This window comes from Xiphias gladius, chromosome 15 (assembly GCF_016859285.1).
Source record: "Xiphias gladius isolate SHS-SW01 ecotype Sanya breed wild chromosome 15, ASM1685928v1, whole genome shotgun sequence".
NCBI lineage: Eukaryota > Metazoa > Chordata > Actinopteri > Istiophoriformes > Xiphiidae > Xiphias > Xiphias gladius.
The window spans coordinates 8,392,113-8,416,564 of NC_053414.1; the positions used below are offsets into that span (position 1 = coordinate 8,392,113).

At 41.7% G+C, this 24,452-nt stretch overlaps 1 protein-coding gene across 1 annotated transcript; it reads right to left on the reverse strand.

Moving 5' to 3' along the window:
- Positions 1-59: 59 nt before the first annotated feature.
- On the reverse strand, positions 60-23,443 carry LOC120800709 (protein tweety homolog 3-like). Its single transcript, XM_040146998.1, has 15 exons — positions 22,927-23,443; positions 21,386-21,572; positions 14,108-14,304; positions 9,564-9,675; positions 9,247-9,467; positions 8,657-8,752; positions 8,428-8,500; positions 8,221-8,296; positions 7,372-7,427; positions 7,076-7,168; positions 6,785-6,877; positions 6,557-6,693; positions 4,466-4,639; positions 2,650-2,725; positions 60-793 (listed from the first exon to the last, which is right to left on the reverse strand). Exons 2-15 carry the CDS (start codon positions 21,509-21,511, stop codon positions 659-661), a joined length of 1,665 nt encoding a protein of 554 aa, XP_040002932.1. The 5' UTR covers positions 21,512-21,572; positions 22,927-23,443; the 3' UTR covers positions 60-658.
- Positions 23,444-24,452: the final 1,009 nt, after the last annotated feature.

The window sequence follows — 24,452 nt, forward strand, 5'->3', positions numbered from 1 at the left end:
GGTTCAGGTTTGAATTAAGTTTAGGGTTGGGGTTAGGCATTTAGTCGTAATGGTTAAGGTAAGGGGCTACGGAATTATGTCAATGAGTGTCTTCACAACTAATGTAAGACGTGTGTGTGGGTGTCTGTCTGTGTGTGTGTGTGTGTGTCTGTTGGAGTTGAGTGGTGAGATTGGCGTAGCTGTCTCCACTGGAGGGCAGTGTAGAGATCCCAGTGGGTAGGAGATATTTGGAGAATAGAAGATTCTGTGGCAACAGAGCCAAGGTTTACGTTGCTGTGCATTATGGGTATGTGGGCTGATCCATCACAACAGTGGTGGAATGAGCAGCCCGGGATGTGCTTTTACGAAGAAGAGGAGAAGTAGAAAGGATGGGCTTTGACGGTTTGGTTTTTTGGATAATTATCAGTGAGGAGTAGAAGTTGACCTTCAAAGTGCAGTCCTTTACTGAGGTGCTTTGTTGATGAGTTCTGGCTTGCTGTGTTGTTTCTGGTGAATCGGTTTTAGTGAAATTCAGTGGACCTTGATAAAATGGGGTCCCGTTGGTGCATAAAGTGCTCAGCTCTGGGTGAGCTCTGGTGAGCGCTGTGTTGGGTCTTGTTGTTTGGCTGTGAGAACTGTATTCAGGCAGTATTGGGGTGGACTGATGCGGCTCTGGTATCTAGTGGACTGAGGACTGTGGTCGGGCAGCAGGGTGAGGCCGGCTAGCCGGGTCCAGTTGGTCGTTGGGAACGGAGCGTCGGTTCTGGTCTGGTCGGTTGGTGGCCAGGTACTTTGCTCTCATACTGGAGGTGTACTGAAGCGATTGGAAGACATTGAGTAAAAAAAAAGGAAGAATGGGGTGTAGAGAAAGAGTAAAGAGAGGTGAGTGATAGGAAAGAGAGACAAACATGTTGGGAAAGGACACAACAAGAGGGGAAAATTGAGATAAGAGCAAGAAAAAACGAGAGGCAAGAGAGAAAGAGAGAAATGGGAAAAAATGACAAAAAATGCGAGAAGAAAGAGGAAAAACATAAGTGGATTATGATCAACCCTTATTTTCACTGAAGAATAAAAGAAGTAATGTAGAAATTGTCTCACATATTTACATTAGATCAAGAGATCTGAATGGTTTCCATAGACAGATAGATAGATAGATAGATAGATAGATAGAGTGACAACATGTGAGGTAAACACACACACACACACACACACACACACACACACACACACACACACACACACACACACACACACACACACACAGGTACAGCAAAAATACTTTGACCAGTCATTTGGACAGCCGGGGGTGTTTGATTACAACAGTCATTCATAATGTAACAGCTGATTAAGTCTGGATGATGTTATTGTAAATTAGCAGATGTGGTTTATTTTTGTCAGTGTTTTGTAGTTAGTGCTCTAGTTCTGATGTAGTAGGTTAGCCTGGTATGAGTTAGTGATCTCTTGTGAGCAGCTAGCTAGTTACAGTTGGAGGTCTCTTGTTTCCACGTCACTGCAGACAACAGGAGGGCACTTCTGCACAGGGCGGCGGCCTGGTCGACAGCCCTGCCTAAGAATGATGAATCGTGGCCATTTTGGTGGCTGCTACGGTTGAACAGTGGAGGTGGGTAACATGTGCTCCTGTGACTGTTTAATGGTGAAGAGTGAAGGGGCACAGAAACAGAGGACACATACACCCCAACCAGAGAATGCACACATAGACACACTGTGGGAACAGGGGGGCGAGGGGGGGCAGGAACTTAATGGGTATGGGCTCGAGTTTAAATCAGGGGCTGAACTGTCAGAAAATTTCAGCTTCACTACAGGTTATGACCAGGTGCCTTGGAGCAAGAAACGAGTCCTAAAAGGTGTACAGAAGTTATGAATAGTGATAGATTTGTTGATTCAATTTTGTCAGTCCACAGTATTATAGCCCCAAAACTATACGGTTGATAGTGTATGGAACAACATCCACAACTACAGGCCCAGCAGCACATTGTCAAAGCCAGAGTACTATACCTGTTTGTACTAAAAAAAACAGGTGCAATACAGACACCTGAAAGCCTGGCACACCTTTGTCTTTTTGTATTGAAGTACAGTACTACCAGTACTAAATATTTAAAAATATTTTAAAAGTGTACGAGGTTCTCTCAACCTCAACAAAAAATCTGTTGTTTTGTGATCCGCAAGTCCTCTCACACTTCACTGACGGCCACATCGAAACCAACCAGACTTTTTACATCAGAAATAGAGAACAACTTTGTATCTACCGTGTATTAGACTGACCCAACAATTACACTTATCAAAAGAGTCAAGCTTCTCTTCTGCAAGTGCAGATCCAACTATCAATAGGCTTCTTTTAAAACTTCCAGGTAATCCCAGGCTGCCAAAATGACCTTCATGAAGGCAATCCATGATCCCGGTCTATTTTTAGGACAGAGGACACTTGCAGTGGTGTAGGGATAGGGGACTACCTTCCAATATCCACACTGGCATGCGCTAAACATCATAAATAATATACAAGTACGTTTTTCAACACCATACTTCTTCATTACACCCTAAAATTGTAAAATGCCATCTCTTTGGGTTCTGAGGTTTTGAGTAGTTCCCAGCAGCACTGTGGGTATTGGAAGATAGTGGAGGGAGAGTGTGTTCTAGAAAGTGTACACTTACAGAGGGTGGAGGGGACTCCCTGCCAATCAGGGGGGTGTTCTCACACCGAGGGTTCTGAAAGTTTGCGTTCTGGCTCCTGCATTATAGAATAAGAGGTTACTGCATGTGGTCACCCTGCCGCTGGTGCTCAGTTGCTGAACTGTTGATCTGTGTTCTGCTCATGATTACAAATTAATGACTCTCTGACAAATGGCCTCGGTAATAATTACAAGTCAGGGACTTAAGCTTGGTACCATGAAGCCAGGGGTTAAACACCTCTGCCACAGTCCAACATAGTTAACATTCTTTCTTAACAATGCACAAAGGAAAAACATTTGGTCTCACAATGGGACACAAGCTCGGTAATATCCTACTTTTTTCAGTCTGGGGGCTTATCGGCAACCTGCCATAGGCACATATTTCAGTGCATATTGGTAATTTGTTGTGCAACATTCCAACTATTAACGTTTTCAAAAAGAAAACTTTGAAATATAAGATATGAATTTATTAAGCTACATATGTCCCTTGTAAGCACAATTTAATATAAAACCATACAAGGGCTACTTCTTTGATCTTTCGCATTTTATATACGACAGTGCAACTGATCACAGATGTTATAGTCAGATACCTACAAACCTTGGGAAGATACTATATTGTGAATGTCTGAAAGACTAAACAAATATGGTTCATCTTGTTAATACAACGTTCTAACACGGAAAACAGTACCTAAAATAGTCCAGTTTTTCAAAACTACGCAAAACTATTGACTTTCAATACAAAAGGTATTTTTACCTAGGTAGCTTGATATAAAAAAAAACACAAGTCAACACACATTCATTATTGTTCAGTGAAGTACAGTAAGTCCTTTATAAGTTAAGGACAAATAAGTCGTTTTGCTTGTTTTAGTTTATTAACTGTAAATGTATGGTTTACGTTACTGCTGAACTTTTTGCCAAGATATACGTACATCTAAGTAAAATACTAAGCTAATTTCCAATATGAATCTGGTCCTTTGGCAGCTGGCAGTCTCGCCGCTGACAGCTGACTATTGTTCTTGAATGTCAGATTGCACAAACATGACAAGGAAAAATATATGCTATGGCTACCTGGGAGAGAATAAATCCCTCTACAGCTGAGCTGTATGCTTTGGAATATTCTGTATTTATCAGTATTGTTAAAGATTCATACAACATGAAAGACATGGTCCTTTAACGGTCCAAAAAACTCAAAATAACACATGACTTTCAGAATACAGATATCTAAATTATCTACTTTTTATTTTATTGTTTTAAGTTACAGTTCTTTGCTTTGCAGCAAACAGCATGTTGTGGTTGAATACCGCGCAGCTTAAACAGAAGCAAACATTTGCAGACTAAAGATGTGTATGCTCATTTCTCTTCTGCATTTTTGTCATACTCAGAGCAAGCAATTGCAGTCCTGTGGCAAATTGTAACACGTAGCAAGCAGGGTGAAATTATTAAGCTATGCTACGGCAAGTGCAAATCTGAATTTACTTTTTTTAAATCAGGTTTTTGCTAACATTGTGGACTGAAACAGGCAGTCTGGCTGATACAGCAAGCATCTAATTTTCTATCAGCATCAAAGGGAAAGCTAGTGAGGGGTTGTAACTCACTGAGTGACAAATATTGCTGACAGTGTGTCACAAAGGATATGGGGGCCATTCACAGCAAAAAACTACCTATTCTAACTTATCATATCGCAGCTAGTGAGCGTTGCTATGCTGCTAGTCTTGGTCACAGGGGGCAAGCATCGGCTACCTATTGCAGGCAGTGTATTGATCCTGCTAGCCTCTAGCTAGCGGTGGGTGCTAACTCACATGTATTCAGTGACGGGGGCATTGCTGACAGTGTGGGCTGTAGCGGGCAGGCTAGCTTCGCTACCGTAGCTGGAGCCACAACTGTAGAGACTGGGCATGTGAACGCGGTACAGGTTATCGTGCACACCGCCCCGTGAGGCGCCCGACTCGTCCTCTCCGTCTTCCTCATCCGTCCTTCAATTGGTCAGGGTAAGGGGACGAGAGGGCATGATGGATAGGAGGGGAAAAGGTAGAGGGAAGGGAGATCCAAGAGAGACAACAGAGTGTAAACAAGTGGTTGAAGAGGGGGTTAGGAGAGGGGAAGATGTTCTTGTACAATGAGGAGTTCCCTGATATAAAAGACTGGTTAAGACCATGCCTTCAGCCCCAAAGCAGCTGAACATGAAGAAAAAGAACACGGGCAGCATTCATCTACAAAACAGGTCCACAAAAATGTACAGTACGATCTCTAATATTACTACACAGCTCAGAGTGGAGAGTTGTTTTTTAGTTGCTGTGTGGGGTTACATAATATTAAACTGTAGGAAGACAGTAGACTCTTCGATATTCTCAAAGTTCTCTTAATACGAAGACACATGCAGTCATTTTCTTCATGCAGTCATCCTGTACTGACATAGAGGATTCGCTCCTGGTATTTACTGTCCATTTCAAATTGTCCAAACAGTGTCAGATTTCAAGAATCCATTTTCTTTGATATAATTCATGCATCTCTGAGTGCTCCATGGAAATTAAAGAAAAAAGGAGATAATATGGCTGGTTTGGGCAAACCATTTCCAGACATAAAATGCTCAAAAATGTAAAAGGGCCAGCAACGAAAGAGAATGAGGCATCAAATAAGATATGTGCTGATTTGGAAGTTGGATCTCTGGCTACAGAAATGTACTGGCTTCGACAATGTATGATCAATCACAATATACATGAAAATGTGCATATGTAGACCCTTATTATTAAGACTATTTTTCTTTTTCTTCTTTGTTGTTTTTTGGCAGTCTATACTAACTGTCCACATACTAACAAAGTCACATCAGGCTGGAAATGTTTCCACGAGTTAAAGAGGGTGGGAGCTGTAATAGGAATATTTTAGCTGGGCCCTGTGTTAACAGAGACAAAAAGGTAGAAGAGATGTTACTACCATGAATGGCCACCAGATGGAGGTGTTTCACTTTTTCAACCAAAATGGAGTTAAACTGTGCAGCTCATGGAAAAGGATCAGCAGTTGTAGCACAGTGAGCCCAATAAGCAATCAATACCGTAAGCAGTTATTCTGGCGTAATTCAGGGACATTATGGATTATTGTTTAATACCCACCGAGCCATACGGTAGCATTGCTGGGCATTCACATCCACCAACAAGCACAAAACACCACTATTATGGCACAGCTTTTTTCCATAATTCAAGTTGTTCACCAGAGTGAAAAGCGTCATGTATGGTATGATGTATAGTCTAGAGCACTGATTTTACCGCAGAATTATTTGGTTGTTTGAATGGCTATTTGAAAGGGCCATTTATCGGACCATAGGGTCGTTCGGTGACGTTCATTCGCTGAAGCCCAAAGCATTTCCAAATCAGGACAGGGAGAGAGGAGGAAGGGAAGGAACAGAAGGAGGAAGTGGGGCATAGAAAAAAAAGGTAGTGATACACAATCTAATACAACACTGGTGCTCCAAGTCCACGGCGGAGAAAAGAAAATGACAGAGATGTACAAACATAAGAACAATCAGCCACACTGGCAGTGCTAACGGCAAACAATAAAATAAACAAAACTTGCAGAAAAGACTGGATGGATGCAAAGACAGGCAGGTAGATGTACAGAAGGATACAACAGCTCACAAAGAAAATACACTTAAAGTATGACATGCATGGGCACCGAGTAGATTCTATATGGGTGATGGACTCTTTTTAAATCCATCAGCTGAATTCAGTAAGACAATTAAGAAGTTAGAACTAGTAACATGTTAGCTGTTAGTGTACAAATTAACTAGAGAGGCTACTTTATTATGTAAAGGCTTGTGTGTAGTTTGTGTATGTGTGTGAGAGAGAGACTGTATGTGTGTGTGTATGTGTGTGTGTGTGTGTGTGTGTGTGTGTTACCTCTTGCCAGGCCAGGTATGTGGCACACTGCACACAATGGAGGAGAACATCAGAGCAGTGACAAAGGAGAAGAGAACCAGGTAGATGAGACCCTCAACTCCGTCATAACACAGGCCTGTTAATGCCTGAACATAGTCCTACGTAGAGAGAAGAGAAGAGAAGAGAACAGAAGTCAGTTGTTAAGAAAGGAGTTCTCTCTTCTCCTAACACAACAAAAAAGTGACTCACCATGTGTAGGCTGCGACAGTCGACCAGAGCAGTTAGCTGGTGAAGACCAACTTCCGTGGAATTCAGCACAGACTGGATTTGCTCAAGACTCCCCTGCATACACAACGCAAAGGTTACACATGCATGCTCAAATATAGATATCTGTCTACATGTACATCCACATACACCAGATAAACACGTGTGCGCTGATACTTTTGTAACTTTCCACTTTCATAACGCTTCCACTAATGCGAATCCACTCATGCATGAAAATAAAGACCTACAGATCACTGCACACACAAGCGCATGCACCTTGGTGTTGGCATAATCACGTGTTGCTGATCTCAGTAGCTCTGCCACATCATCCTGCATCTCCACCAATGCTTTGTGACTCCCTGACAGCCTCTGCAAAACATACAGAGAAACAAAAGAGACAAAAAAAACAAAAACACAAACAAATATATCTTTTGGTTATGACATCGCTTTACACGCTTAAGCAGGTAAAACACCTGAAAAAAGGAGCCAAAAGAAATGTATTCTATAAAAAAAATAAATTCTTTTGATCAAAAGAACAGTTTCTCCAGCACGACTGAGGAGGGTGAAGTTACCTGCTGGAAGGGGTTAATTTGGCCAGAGCTGCACCTCAGGTAATACTGCAGGATATCTGGGAATATACCAATAAATGCATACCAAGTGAAAAATAATACATACATTTAAAATACAGAGTTTAATGAAAGAGAGGCAGCACGTTTCTATAGAAGCGTGAAAAACAATACCACTCAAGCATAATTGTGTGTATGTGTGTGTTTTTTTAGGGAGGCAACATCTGTGCCCTACAGAGGACAGATAGAGCGGAAGCAACTGACAGACAATAGAACTCGTTTGATGAGTGCAAAAAGGGAAGTGAGGTAGAGAGAGGAAGAAAGGGAGCGATTGAGGAGTAAAGAGGAATATAAAAGGATGAAGAGGGAGAATAAATCAGAAAATGATCCAAAGTGAAAAAAACAAAAATGTGCTTTGAATATTTTTTTTTTTACGTCTGGGAGAAGCAGGAGGAAGAGCGAGCGGGGAGTGTGCAGGGTTGCTGATGCATTGCAGTCAGCAGAGAGAGAGAGTAAGAGCTTTTAGAATCCAGAGTGTCAATCAAACACGATCCCCTTGGATACACTCACTCACACACACACATAAACGCACACACTTGTTTCTTAAAATAGAAGAAAGATGTCAGGGGGGGACTCAAATGTCAGTGGGAAACTGGAGTCTGTTCTGGATGTTTTTGCTTATTTGTCAACCCACAGTATCTGAATATGAGCAATTCTTTGACCAGTCTCCTTCCATTCCCCCCTACTGCTTTGTTTTTAGGATTCACAAGCCTAAACAGGTTGGAACCACTGTTTTACAGCAGAAACCTTAAAAGTGGCAGCTACCATTTGACATGTATTTTATTGTCTGCATACCTTGGTTGATGACAGCGTTTTCCTTGGTTACCCTGGTGATGTAGGTATCGGGGGAAACGCAGAAATCGCTGGCTGACTGTAAGAGGGTAAGTACACATGACACATCAGGCTACAGTAACATGCTGAACACACTCACTCGAGCAGTGGTTTGAGATTACATCATTGCAGAGCCAGAGAGCGCAGTGATGTTACCATGGTAACACTTACAGCAGCAACAGCCAGTTCCAGGCCAAGAGACCCCCAGCTGATTATCAGAGTCAGAACTCCCAGCAGACACACTCTGAAGGACAAAAGACATATATATTTTTAAAGACAAAATTTTGCTTGCCAACGTGCCGGGCATCAAACAGCTCTAACAGACACAGATTAAGAATGTCAACAGGATTTGACTCATCCAATAGGAGCAACTTTTGGGTCATGATATGAGGTAACATACCCAATCAGAGTGCCTCTAGAGTTGCGTATGAGGCCGAAGAGCACCAGAAGACAAATGAGTACATCAAACAGCAGCAGGCCCAGGTACCCCAACCACCTGTAAATATACAAATTCACCACAGTGTCTCACACAGATGGGGGATACACCATTCCATGACAAGGACTTCAACGCACAACACATCCGCCTCAAAGCAGAGTGTGTGTTTGTGGGACCTGAGCTAATTAATCCTTTAACATACAGCGTGGACGACATTTCACAGTTTTCACATATACCAGGGTCACAATCACATCACTGGTTAATTTTTGTTAAAGGTTTTGGACTCAGAATCACAAGATTATGAAGCAAAAGTTTGCCATTAGTTAATTCACTGGGATTTCTACTGTTTCAGCAGTCACCAAACCGCACTGTTGGTTGACAGCTTTATGCCAGTGTGGTTGTTTTTAATGGTTTTAACATGCCCTCTCCAGTCAAATCCGAAAGGAAATTTCAAAAGACTGCATGACTGAGAGAACGTAATACCAGTTTTCATTTTGATACAGCAAATACTGCTAAAATGCATGAATCACATTCCATTACTTGTTAGAACTGACCTGTAAAAGTCAAAAGCCTCCGTTTTCCGGGCCAAATCCTCCAGAGAAATGTCGGTATTGGACCAAAAGGGAACATCCACCATCAGCCTCACCAGCTCATCCAGCTGGCCCTGCAGCTTTTGGACAATGGACACATAGTCTGTCTGTTCCTGGAAGGCTGTCTCCAATTGGACCAGGCTCTCCTCCACTGTCTGATTTAAGGCTAGAGTGCTGTCAGACACCTGGACTCAGATATAAACCAAAAAAAAACTGCCATCAGCCACATTGGTTTGTGAGATAACCATTTATTAAATGAAACAACCGATTAGATAGCTCACCAGTTTCTCTACCCCAGAAACGGTGCGGTTGGCATGACGAAGGGAGTATGCCAAACGATTGGCTCCATCACTCGACTCTCCATTTCCATAGAATCCTACAGCGATGCCAGCGCTGGGAGGCAGAAAACACAACGTGCCAAGTGTTAACACAATGACTAATTCAGCAATTAGATGGCATGAAATTTATCAATATGGGTGAATAATGTCTTTTTTTTTCTCTTTTGCTCACAGTCACACACACACACACACACACACACACACACACACACACACACACACACACACACACACACACACACACACACACACACACACACACACACACACACACACAACAAAACTGCAGCAAAGACAGGTAAGCTAGGGAGCGCAGTTCCTCTATTACCCAGCAACAGGCGGCATTGAGCTCTTGGGTCTTTGCTCTGGTGTCACCCTTGGGCCTCTGGAAAGCACAGGACTACCAGGAATGATTCTCACAGATACACACACACACACAAAGTCTACACAATAATTGGGTCACCAGACCGCACATAATATGGTCCTTCTGCAGCTCTGCACTAACATTCACACATGGCACATGCTACAATATCTTAGCTTCCTGGCCCCAACTCCCTTTGTCCAAACCCTTGTATTACTTAACCATGTTCACACTGCACACTAACCCCTCACCCACCCAACGCCACCACCACCACCACAGCTGATATCTTTTTTAGACTCTTTATTTCATCACATCTAACGCCTTTTCCCCACATTCCCCTCCCCACTATGCTTTTATTTTCTTCCTTACCCTGTAAAGCTCTAGTAGCCCCTCCCCTCCCCTTTGTGTGCTGTATGTGTGTATGTGCGCATGTGTGTGTATGACTGTACTCTTTGCATTCATGATGTCCATCTGCAAACTAACACCAGACAGATTTGTAGAGGGAAATTTACGGCCATTGTTAAGGCAATTCATTCTAGCCCATTAGATCTTGAGTAGCCCCGTGTTACACACAATGACGTTTGTGTGTAAACACACATTGTGTGGATGTGTGTATCAGTGCTTTACAATGGACTTTATGTGTATATGAGAAATAAAACAACATATACAGAGGGAAACAGGCTTGACAAGAGAAACAGAATAAAGATGAATACAGTCATGAAAACACATTAATGTGCTTTGAATGTTGATATAAATATCTGTCTTATCTGTCCATTACCCCACTTATCCCTGTCTTCCACCATTTTACTCCATCCTCCATGTCATCTCAGTTTTAACAGTAAATCATCTCTGTCTACCCTTGTTTACTCATCCTCTTCTTCTCTTCAACCACCCATTCCCTCTCCCACTGCTTTCTCTCTCCTATTCCCTTCATCCCTCCTCTTCTCTGTCCTCTCTCCATGAGTTTTATGTCGCTGGTTTAATGCCTGCTGCCCCTATCAAGGGATTTCATGACTTTATTAACCAACAGCTTAGGATATGACACATTAAAGAGGGGCTGCAGGAATGCAGAAGTTCAAAAGTCAAATAGTTGACAGCAAACACTGGCCAACTTAGCTCTGACAAAAAGCCCCGACAAAGAAATAAACATACATTAGTAGGACATCATTTTGCCTTTGAGAAACAGCAACCTGTTCTGAATGATGTTAACTCAGAGAGACAGAACAGAGCCGTAGTCGCTGCTTCAGTCCATGTTCAGCTAAAATGGGCTGGCACAATAAAGCTTTGCTGTACCTAAATGACCAAACTAAAATGCACTCAGCTTGAGCTCAGACGATGAAGATAGTACATTTTTTGGTTCATGATGGGTGTGGGTCAAATTTGGGTTCATGATGAGTTCAAGTCCAAACCAAACTGATTCACAAGAATCCAAAATAAATGAATTTAACTAGAGGTGCAGCCAACTTACATGTCTTATTTGATACTAAAAGTGCAACCTGAGTACACAAACTGCTCTTGCATGTAAACATGAGATTACATACAGACATCTCATCCCACTATTGACTGCTGAATACATTGAGAAATTATTATATGCAGTATAAAGCAATATAAAAGATGGGTGGCAACTAATAACCACTTTTAGAGATACGCCAATCCAATCTATACTGGCATCCACATCACATTAATTAGCGTAATGGCTATCAGCCATTTCATTACCGATACACATTAACGTTATCTTCTAGATTTTCCTGAACTCAAACCGTATTTTTGATAGTACCATCCCCAAATCAACAAGGACGGAAATCTTTAGAATTATAACTTTAAATACAGTTTCTGTGTCAATGTATTGATAAAATTCAGTGTTAAGAGTTGTCAGTTAGATTCATTCAGTGACAACCAGCTGCAGTGTCAGTTTTTAGAGCAACAGCATTGCTGGCCTCATGTTACCTTACATAAAAATGATTGCAATGAGTTCCAAGCAGTGTGGGATATAGTTTATAAAATTTTGGAAAAAGGGAGCGATGGTATCACATCAGCACTCAGTGTAGAGTATAGCAGACACTCTGAAAAAAGGTAGCCAAAACAGTATTGGATTGATGTATTCCCAGTGACTTTTGTTATTAGTAATCTCTGAATTTTGTTTAATGATCAATAAAGGAATCATTCTGCCTATAAAATGTCAGAAAATAGAGAAACATGCCCATTCCCACAGCCCAAGGTGACACCTCAAAGTAAGTTATCTGTGGCCAACAATGTAACACCCAAAGACACGGAGAAGATGGAACTAGCAAAAGTTTGCTATTTTGCTTAACAAATGACTCAAACAATTAACTGACGATCAAAATTGCTGATTAATTTTCTGTTGCTTGAGTAATTCATTAATCAACTAATCCTTTCAGCACAATATAACGTATCAGTAAGCCACCTAAAACAATCTGCAGTCTTTATCTAAACACACTGCACCTGCACACAAATGGAGGAGGTCCACATGTAGCTGGTGTTATGCCAAAAATAAGATATGATGTCATATTAAATTGTGGATAAAGAATCACATACACACGCACACAGAAGCACACACAATCACACAGAAACACATGCGCATGCTCAGATCCATATCAAATATTCAAAAAGAAATATTATAGCTAATCATAAAATATTAAAGCCTGCAAAAAACACTCTTCAGCACTGAGTCACGCGAACACACACACACACACACACACACACACGAACACACACACACACAGACATAGCTCCCTGACTGTATAATTCATTTCTAGTCTCTGCATCAAATCTGCTTCTGTCTCCATGGCAACCTTTCTAGGCCAGGGAGAAGGCAGAACGGAGAGAAATAATGAATAACGGAGGGGGACTAACAGAGACGAAGAAAATGGGAAGACAGGGAGAAAAAGTCAGGAGAGGGGAAGTAGAAAAGTGATGAGAGAGTAAATGAAAGAGGAATAGTTTGTATGTTTGCGTGTAGATCTTTTAGCCAAGAAAGAGCAGTCGACACAGCTCAACATCTGTGGTCAAAATACAGTCTGCTGCTTGGTCGCGTGGGTCAAAGACCTCAGCGGATACAGCCTTCAGAGTCAGATAAACACAAGCAGAGGAGTGTAACCACCTGGCTGGCTCCCAGTTACTCCACATGGGGTTTCAGGCTTAAACAAGGCTGAGTGGACTTGATTGGTGCAGTGTACATTCCTAATGCACATATGGTTGCTGTTGAGTGAAAACTTTGCATCTCCAAAATATCAATTTTGCAGGAAGTGAGAAACGTGGCCATATTTTATGCTTGACGGAAAATTTGGACAATAAAGATTTATGGTTTTTTAAAAGCTTTCATCAGACTGCCCGTGCTCTACTGCTGTTTATTCATCCCTTCTTTTCTCCAAACTCACAGAAGAGCATACTGAATTAATAATACAATGATTTCACACCACAACTTCAATACACAGTGTACTGTGTACAAGAGACAAGATAAGCAAATTACTGAAATTTCTGCAAAATAAATGTGAATCAGTGTGTGCTTTTTTAAACTAGAGGATTTAACAAGATTGCATAATTAATTGAGCTCCTTGCAACCCCCAATCTCCAACTTCAGCCAATTGTAAAAAGTTTTTTTGGATACTGACACTGTTTTTTTTGCATTTCTGGAATTTACTCAACGGTTTTTCAACGTGCAAATTGAAACTGCTGTGAATTAAACTGCTGGAAGGAAAAATAACTATTAATTCAAGGACATTTATGGTACCGTCAGTGAACACGGTGTTAGTATTGGTAACTGTTTAATGCAAACATACTGTCTGTCCTGTGCAGTTTTACTGATATGCTCTATACAACTGTACACCTACTGGCTGTAGTATGCAGAGCCAGCAAATTGGTGCAAACCTCCCCCTGTTAATCCCCAGAGAAAAGTTAGAGTCTCCACTTAAGGCTACAGGGCGATTCCTTTACATGGGAGAGAATGATTAACTATGTCAACCCTTACTCTCTCAAGTATCCTTAATAAAACAAATCTTATAGCACAGTGGAAGTGGTTTCAAGGGCAAGAGGGAGTTAAACACCTCCAAATACACATGACTTTTAAGTGTATAAAGGTTTTACTCTTATCGGAATAATCTCTCACCTGCAGACAAGTGTGGCAATGATGACGCACCAGGCCGTGCAGCAGCAGTCAGCACTAGGCTGCTGAGAGTGCGTATGGGAGTGTGAGGAGTCATCATTCTTGCGTCGCCGGCAGCAAAGCCAGAACGAGTAGAAGAGGAGAAAGAGGAGGTCCAGGCCCAAACATACCAACGCCACAGCACCAAGCAGCAAAACAGACTAAAGAGAAGAGGGAGTGAGGAAGAAACAATTAGTGGCTACAAGAAATGTATGATTTCATGATACAGTTTATGTTATACTTTTTCTGTCAAACTTTGGCTTGATTCCTTCAGTACACAAATGTATCATGTTTTAAAAGTCGTCCTTATCACAGGGAAGGGGACAGTTTAGGAAGTTTGTTAAGGATATAGGAAGCAAATTAGCTGATATGAGCAGAAACCAGATACATAGATAGACCACATGATTTAGTTTTTCCTGTGTAAACAGGCACACGCAGATACACAAAGTGTGCTGCTCTCTCCAGCTATTTGAGCCTAGAAAATAGGGGCTGTTAAATGGGCGTTTGATGGATACCATGAAAGACACATTTGTTCACCATCAAACATGCACACCTCCGCAGCGTGAGCGGAAGCGATGCTGTTGGGGGGCTGTGTGCGCTAGAGACCCACCACACAGATCACATACCCTCTAAAAGCTTTGAAGTGTAAAAGAGGGATGGGGTGGTGGGGACAGACAGACGGAGAAGTGTCTGTGTCTGTGTGAGTGTGTGTGTGTGTGTGTGTGTGTGTGTGTGTGTTTGGGGGGGGTACATTTGGAAAACAAAAAAAGAGACACACTGGAGAGACAAAAAAGAAAGAAGATGTGAAAGAAGATGACAGAACTGAAAACTAAAAAGGGAGAAATGGATAAAGACAGAGATGAGGGCTGTTACAGCAATTTGCCTGAAATCTTTTTTTATCACATGCACTGCAATGTTAGTTTTTCTGGGGTTGTCTGGAAAAGACATTCTGCAGGACCATGCAGAGTCAGAGGCACATTTCTGGAAAAACAAAATCTCCACCTAAACCACTTTAGACAAAGGAATCCTGCCACAGTTCTGCACGTTCAGAAACAGCAATATGGTAATTCGGGGGACACCTCTGTGGATGATAACACAGTCTGACTCCAGCTCCAAGAAGCTCACGTACTTCCTGACTTCCCAGACATTTTAAACTGCCGATTTTTCTACTGACCTCATTTTATCCTCACTGCCATCCAGCAATTTCCTCATCCTGCAGCAATTTATGCACCTCTACTGTAAATATGCACACGCATTGTGTGAGTGTATAAGTGCCAAAATTGATATGCATATGAAGTTTTTTGTTTCTGAAAATATATATCAGTAATGCGATCTTGGCATCATAAAGCATAATATTCTTGGGCAGTTGTTCCCAACCTGGAGACTGGGACCCCCAAAAGGGGTTGCAAGAAGATTAACAGGACTTGAAAAAATGGCCAAAATATTTTTTTTCTGATTTTCTGCTTATCTCTGAATGTTTACTTGTGAATTGCTGGAGAATTGTACCTCTTCAGGCTATGAAAAATTATTAAAATAAAACAAGGATGAAAAGCTGACCTGACCTGGTCCCAACCAGTTGGAAACCCCTTTTTTGGGTTTTAAATAGTCCACAGCCATGCAAGTGGATCCGTGAGACTGTGCTTAGACATAGTGGTTCTTTGAGCTAAATGCCAATGTCAGCATGCTGACATGCTCTTAGTTTAGCATGTTAACATGCTAAAATTTGTTAATTATCACTAAACAAAAAGTACAGCTGAGGCTGATTGAAATGCCACTAGTTTTGCAGATATTTGGTCATAAACCAAAATACTGGACAAATACTGAGATTTTGACCTGATGACAGAGCTAGATAAAAAGTTAAGGGAACACCAATGCGATTACATTCATCTTGAGGTGGACATGAGAGACAAAATTTCATGACAATATGTAAAATAGCTGTAAAAGATATTTTGGTGTGGACCAAAATGGTAACGACTAAAAATACAGCTTGTTAGTGCAAAATGTGATTTACTGCTTATCTGAAAGATTCTTTCTATCCCTGTGGCCAGATTTTGTCATACTGTTTTTCCTAGGAAATTCCTGAGCTTCAGAGACATCACAGAAATAACTGTTCAAGCTAACCAGCCGCACAGGAGCCAGGCGATATGCTGTCACTAACTTGTCTTTGAGGACACAAATCTATTTTCACACTGAAAAAAGAATGTAGCCTAATAAGGCCAGCATCAAGTGTCACTTTGAAAAACAATGTAGCCTAATAAGGTCAACCATGGCAGATGTATAACCAGGCCAGCAAAGGGTACTGTATCAATTCTGGAGGGCTTCAGCCAATCCAGCAAGGCTAGCGGGTCACAAAACTAGACCACTACAGCCGATACAATTCAATACGATACATAACTAGGATGTGACCTGCAGTGGTGTAACGTGACATCTGAAGGGAGAGAGGAGTGCTAATTTTCAAACAGCACTCCAAACCACAAGTCTCAATCCCTAATGAAAGTATCAGTACAGCTATATTTCCTGAGGTCTCTACCTACAAGCCTAAAGCTAGGGAAATGAATTATAAGCACTTAAAATAATTACAGTTCTTGAGTGGTGGTGACCATGTTAGTTTGAATATTGCAAACTAAGTGAGGCTTGTATACTATTTCAACTTAAGTTTCAACTTGCACAATTATCCGTAGAGAATTATGTGCATTTATGTGTCAATACTGTGTTTCCGTCATGACCACATTAGTACTCTTTCATGGGAGGGCAGTTGGTAAGCAAGGGATGAGCCAGAGGAAATCAGTTGATTGCTTTTTCCATGACTGCTTATCTCCAACAGGTTGAAGAAGATGAGTGGAGGATGGGAGGGGAGGATCCTGTTGGGAGAGGAGGGGGAGATAAGCTCTGTAGATTCCTAGTTTGTGGTATTATCATCTGTTATTATCTACAGGCTTAGCTAGTGATAGAGACATTTTGATATGGTAAGGGCGGACTGTGCTCCTCTAATGCATTGTTTGATCTCTTGTGACTTTAAAATCAACATTAGGACTATGTTGAGTACCATGTTGAGTAAAATGCTCTGCCAGAATGAGAATAAAACCTCACACTATAGCATATAATGATGGAAGTTGTCATGGCATCAATTATACATTATGCTACAGGAATGACAATGGGATGACACAGATACTGTGATATTGGGGGGAGGGGCAAAGAGACACTGGGAGAGAAAGTGTAGTATTTTTTATTATGAATTAAACTGAAGAGCTGAAAAAAATTGTCAACAAAACATTAATTGTCAGCCATTTTGATAATTGATTCAGTTTCTCAAATGTGATGATTTGCTGCTTTCTTTTGGTCATATACACTTCATAAAAAAAGCAATCTGAACACGTAACCTTGGGCTGAAAAAAAATTTAATCTGCATTTTGTTGCTATTTTCCCACATTTTAGGGAAAGAAATGGATTATCAAGAAAATATTGAGCAGATTGTTCAATAATGAAAATATTCGATAGTTGCAGCCCTATAAAAATATTTTAGCCCATTAATCAAAACCTTTTTTTCATTATTGGAGTAACTGTTTATTTTTAAAAATGTCCAAAAATAAGGCCCATCACAATTTCAAAAAGCCTAAGGTTATGTCTTCAAATTGCTTTTTTTTTTTTTTAAATTTGACTTCTAGTCCACAACCCAAAATTACTCAGTTTGCAATTATATAATTTAAAAAAAAAGCTTCCCACCACTTAATGTCTTGCATTTTTACTTGACTCTTTGGTTTAAATTATTAATTGATCATCAAAACAGCTATTAGACTAATTATTTACTCTACTAATCATGTCAGAACTAGTGGGCATATAAAGTAGTAACAACTGATCCAGGACTCTTGGTGTATAGGTTTAATGTTAAATTTATAATCTGACCGTGGACCAGGTCTCCAAAGCCACCTCACTCTCCTTCCACTGTGCACAATGGTGGCTAGATTAACTGTCAGACTGACAAACCGTCACAGCAGATTAAACGTGGATCAATTAGCTACTAATAAGCATGCTGAGCTTGGCTGTGCATGTGTGTGTGTGTGTGTGTGTGTGCGCACGCACTGAGATGTAATTGTGAGTGTGTGTCTGTGTGTGCACATCTACGCTACTGGAGATCAGCTTGCAGGCTGGAGGAGGGGCCTAAACATTTAACGCCCCGGCACAGTGATCTACTTTCAATCTGTCCGTTTAAGTGTGTTTATGTGCATGCCTGTGAATGTGTGTGTGTGTGTGTGTGTGTGATTGAGCTGACAGGATCGATCAATTCCACTTCAGTGAGTTGTCCTTGCACTCTCCCTGCCTGTGTGTTACTCTGTAGTCTGGCCTTGCGTACTATCCTCTCAACTTCTCACTGGGGGCGCTGACTGACCTCGAGTTGATTCTGGTTATATTCACCTATACTACTGGGTCAAAGTGCAAACAAAACACTACGGGCAAAATCTGTATTCAGAAAAAGACCTGGATAGTGTGTTTTCAATCTTCAAACACAAAAAAAGGTTCAAGAGTGGCACTTTTTTTCTTTGATCCTCTCTGATCCTTTTTCAAATTGCTATGAGATAATGTCTTCCACTGTGCAAACTTTAGCATACCATCCAAAAAATACCAATTACTGACTTACTTTCCACAGCAGGGAATATGTGTGTGTGTGTGTTATTACAGGTCACATGATTCCTCTGTAATGTTCTGCAGCTGTTTAACTGTGGCTAGTAGCTGACTCTGCGATTCTACCATAATACAAACAGATGAACGCTCACGCACAGAAATACACACACGGATAGGCACACGTGCTATTCCAATGCCTTGCAGAGCCTCAGAATAAGAGCTCCTATTTCAGTTCTTCAGGAAAAAAAAGAAAACCGTTTTCTTGCAAAAAGCCACAGAGTCAGCATCCCCGATAAAGTCAAAATCATCAGAGACCAGCTGCTCTGTTGAACAAATACTGAACGGTTTGTTTGCTTAAGAGAAAAACTCCTGTCTAAGAGAGAAAAATAAAGAAAGTGAGTGAGTGAGTGAGTGAGTGACATTGTGTGAGAACAAAGTTTTGAGCACCTTCAGAGCTCAAGCACTGAATAAAAATGAACCTGTGCCAAATCACATCAGAAAGAAAAACACTACAAAGAAGAATCTTTCTCTATTGTGTGAGTGTGTGTGTGTGAGTTTGTGTTATGTTGTGGTGTGGTGAGGGACTGAGTGCACTGAAGGACACTGTGTAGGACCTTGTTTGTATCTATGTGTGTGTGTGTGTGTGTGTGTTTCTCAGCTGGATGAGTGGATGCATGAAAGCCTTTGAGACAGATATACTGAGCCAATCTAAAGACGGGCAGTGAAAGAGTGAAAGAAAGAAAGAAAGAAAGAGAGCATTCTTTCACAACAGACTACAGCCCTCCCCTTCCCACTCTCTGCCCCCTTCCCTCCCTCCTCACTCCCTCCCTCTCCCAACCCAATTCAACCTCCTTCTTCTTGTTCTTCTCACCCTGTATACCCCCCCCCGTCTAGCCAGAATTAATGATTTCACCCTGAATAGAACCCCTATATGCACTCACACACACACAAACCCTGAGGGAGATCTGTGACCTCACCTCGCCAAACAACACCAAGTGCTAAATACGCACTGACACAGAAACTGAACGTACAGTATGTAATATAATGTGCACAACTACTGTGCATAGAAATAATGTGCAAACAAATATGCGGTATGATCATAGTGCAGAATGATCAGTGACATAGAAACAGCGCCATCTGCTAAAATATGTCAGGATGTAATTAGTCGAAAACGGGGGTCCTTAAAATTCCACTGGTCACACACATTCACACACACACACATACAAAGGCCCTTAGTTAAACACTGAATAGCTCGCAGGAAGTGGCTATTTGGCAATTTAGAAGCACCTCCCATGGCTCATCGAGGCTTCTCTCTCTCCTCTCTCCAATCAGTCTCTTTTTATCTTTCTCACTCCTCCTCCTCCTCTCTCCCTGCTTCTCTCTCCAGTTCTCATCTCCCTCCCTTGTTCATGGCCGTGGGTGCCTTCCCACGCTCAGCTCTTGAACTCGCACGCCCTCCCTCCACTCCCCATACATGTCTGAAAACGATATTGAGGGGTGATTGCAGCGCATGAAATGTGGGATTCTAAACGATGTGCCTCGGCTTTATGTTTGATACCAAGACTGTGTTTTTTTCTACCGCAGAGACCTGGAAGTCACCTTGTTTGGGGATTCTAATGAAATGCAGCAAATCTGGGCCAATGCCCCTCTCTGAGATGGAGCTGCTCTCTAAGGCAGCACTGCCGACTGAGAGAGTGTTTTATCAAAGAAAGACTGCAATGAGTTTTATGCTTTTAACTTCTATGCTTTTTAACTTTAATTAATTGTTTTTCCTTCCAGATTATTTTTTTCAATTGAGTGATTAATTGTTTATCCAAAAGAATGTCAAAAAATAATGAGTCTACCAAGCCTAAGATGATGTCCTCACATTGCATTCTTTGTCCAACCAACAGTCCGGAACCCATAGATATTCGATTAAAAATCCAATCTTTTAATCGATTAATAGAATTGTTAGCGATCATTTTTTTGTCCGTTGACTAATCCATTGGTTCCCACTCTTTTTGTGTTGTGACCTTTGAAGAGCCAGGCAAGCAGTGCCTACTCGCTAGCCTCACCCTTAACCCAGCTTGCATGTCTCTGAGCTGCAAGTACTTTGTCCAAAGAGTGATGTTCCCTTCACAAACTGTCTCATTTTAATAGTTTTAAAAGTCCTGAAAAGGTAAGACTCTCCAATATTTCAAAATGAAATAGCAAAGAGTTGAAAAATGTCAATAAACGTAGCGTAGAAGAAATGTTTTATCTTTTTCTTACCTATCTTGCTATTAATCTCACAACCCCTCAGATTTATATTCTAACCATTAAGGGTACTGATCCCCAGGGTTGGGAATCACCTGACTAATCGATACAGAACAATGATGGAGCAGGTAGGGGGTCAGTGCCTTGATCAAGGACATTTCTCTGTCTCTGTCTCACTGACTCACTCACACACACAGCACTGATCAATGCAAGGAGGGAACCCACAGCTCTGTGGTTGCAGGACAGCCTCAGTCACCACTTGGCCACTCTGCTGTGAAATTACAGTGTGGGTAGGTGGCAGGAGGTGGGATGATAAGGTGTTGCTGCATGATGGAGGGGATGATGAATTCTGAGTGGGAAGCAATTATTCCCCTGTACTTGTCTTACCTTCTGGTACTCAGAGTCCTCTGGTCTAAAGTCACTGCTCACTAGCTGGAATTCAATGTTGAAATGAGGCAACCGGTGGAGTAGATTCACCCACCAAGGTGGAGAGTAGTTCACTACTGCTGCCATCCTGATGCAGCTACCTGCTGGCTGTACACTTCACTCAATAACCCGATTCCTCACGCAGACGCTGTAAAGAAATTCACGACCAATGTGAGTTAACGGGGCACAAGAAATTACTTCATGTACAATTCACACTTCCTGTCACGGCCATTGCAGAACTGGGAAACAGCCAGTATCAGTGTAGTTTCGACCAGACATATTAAGCAAGATGAAGGTACAGTATCCACCGTCCTTACTACTAATACTGTTTACCACCAAAATCTCCAAACCTGCTTCCTTCACTGCAGTAATTACTGATGACTGACATTATTACAAGGCCTGCGTGATGATTTATCAGTGATTAGTCACTAACAGTGATGGAACAAACATGTTGATCAACACTAACGTGCCAAAATATTGCATGAAACCTTTTCCCATTAGTTAGGAGTACATTTACAAAGTATTACTGTTTGATAAATGTCTCATATCCTATAAATTTCACCCGATAATTGCTTATTTAATGATTTGCACTGATAGAAAAGACTTCAGTTGTGAAACACCGGGTGTCCTTTCTCCCTAATGTGCATATCCGTACCTACCAATGACATACCTGTACATGTTGCAGTGTGTGTGTGTGGTTAAAAGGGCTAAAACACTGTAATATGACACACTGTTTTCATGTCAGTTTTCTTTTAAATTCTATTATACTGAAAGTCTTTCATAATTAATTGGATAAATGTGATCATTTGACATTTAAGGGCTGTTTTCCTTTACAGTTGCTTGTGTATTGTGGGTTTACTGCCTTCCAATTTGGCATGTAATGTGTCCGTATCATGATAATCGTGGGCAATATATTACTGTCATAAAACAGCTCACTTGTCATTCTCACTCTTAACACCAATTAAAGGATTAAATTGTTAAAAAAAAAAAAGCCCATTGTAAGCAAATATTAAACCTATGAAGTCATACTGTGTTTTGACATACTGTGAATAGCATGACATTAGCATGGCTGACAGCTACCTCGCATCACCCAATTTACGCCAATGCTTTAAAACAAAAAAACAAAAAAAAACAACACACAGGCTTCGTGAGATAACCGTGTTGTGGACGGCGAAATGGCCGTTGTATCAAACCCCACACACAGCCACGACTCTCCGTATCATATGGACTTCATTGTACCGACACATGTAGGTCGACTCAGTCGCGGGTATCCTCACATTTTCAGGCAGCAAGCCTTGTTCATTCTTACACGTCGAGGGAATAAAATGCTAGCAAAACCCGGGGTAGCTAGCTTTATCCCGCTTTGTCCGTTAAAACTACCGCAGTCTCGCGGAGTCGCCAAGGCAACGCGGTGAGGAAAAGGACGGAGCCTGCTTCAGGGCTCCATCTCTGTGGATGTCGAAGCCCGTGTGCTGAGGAATAGCAACCTTGTTACAACCTACCTAGTGAAGCCCAAGCGGATGCAGACTCTCGTTCAGCGCAGTCTCGGGAGTCCAGGCCGGCGTATATTTCACCTATTGTCTTCCCGGATCCGGTGGTGGATTCGAACACCAGAGCCGTGCGCTGCTGCATCAACGCGGCCGTACCGAGCTAGCTGCAACGAGCGAGTCGGCTGCGGTCCCAACCACATTGAGAGCAACGGAATAACGGTCACGGAGCCGGTCCGCTCACATTTCACCGGGGCGCCCTCCCGTTTGCACTACCCGTCAGCGACAATGCTACGGAAGATCAAGGGTTAACCTCGCTGACCCGCAACCCAGTTTCCTTCTAATTCGTCTTTACACTTGACGATCCCGCCGCTTCCTTTCTCCTAAACCATGACGGCTTGTGCTCGTCGGCGCCGTTCCCACGATGACCGTCGGTCAGTGCAGTTAGCGCTGCGGCTCTTCAATTGGCCGGTATTGTTGGAGCGTGAAGCAAACACGGTGTTTTAAAAAGCCCTGGAGGACGGGGCTTTGAGGCAACTCCGGCTCTGCAAATGTGTTAGGGAGCGTGTGTGTGTGTGTGTGTGTGTGTGTGAGAGAGAGAGAGAGAGAGAAAGAGGGCGAGAGAGTGAGCAAATGCGCAGAGAGACCACCCCCTGACGTTGAAAACGTGGTAATACATGTTACAGTGAGGACCTCTCCGGCAGTGGCGAAAGATGCACCCGTGTTTTTAAATGACATTTACGGTGGCCCCGAGGTGTTAAAACGACAACAACAACAACAACAACACTGGACAAAACGCAACAACGGAACAGAAAAGAACGACAACGAAATAGAAAACACGACAGCATTTCACGGAATACAAACATTACAGACCAAAAAAAAAAAAAGGACAAAATCATAAACACTACATTAACGAAAACAACAGCAGGATCAAAAGCACGACATTTTAGAGAATACAACTACAAAACCAAAAAATTGGTATTGCTGACTAGTTTTGATTAAACTCTGGATTGACCTGCATTCTGTCTAAAATTGAAAAAAAAAAAAGCAACATTTTTTTTTGTTGTTGTTGTCGTTTTTGTCCAGTGTAGTTGTACTTTGCACCTCAGGGCCACTCCAGACAATACAGCAGTGGTGGAAGGTAACTAAGAACACAAAAACGTGATTAATAAGGTAGGAGAGAAGAGAAAACAAAATCCGGCTACACACATTTGTAGGGCTGCAGCTAATGGTTGCTTTTATTATAATTTAATCTAATCATTATTTTTACTATTAAGGATTTAGTCTATTATATGTTGGAAAACTGTGAAAAAAATGCCCATCCTGGTTTCCCCTGTTCAATGTGATGTCCTTAAATGTCTTGTTTTGCCCGACCAACAATCCAACACCCGAAGACATAATGATACTAAACACAGAAAAGCAGGAACAGAGGGAACTGACTCTGTTTTTTTTGCAAGGAGTCAACAGGCCAAAAAGCTTGAAAACTGCTCATTTAATCTTCAATGTTTTGTATTTTAAGCTTCTCAGAGTATATTTTTATG

What these genes read in the sequence shown, in the direction of transcription:
- LOC120800709 (XM_040146998.1), bottom strand. Translation starts at nt 21,511, where the DNA reads ATGGCAGCAGTAGTGAACTACTCTCCACCTTGGTGGGTGAATCTACTC. An exon ending in ATTGCCACACTTGTCTGCAG is followed by an intron (nt 9,676 to 14,107) that starts GTGAGAGATTAT and finishes TCTGCCTCCCAG; the next exon opens with CGCTGGCATCGCTGTAGGAT. An exon ending in CATACCTGGCCTGGCAAGAG is followed by an intron (nt 4,640 to 6,556) that starts GTAACACACACA and finishes GACCAATTGAAG; the next exon opens with GACGGATGAGGAAGACGGAG.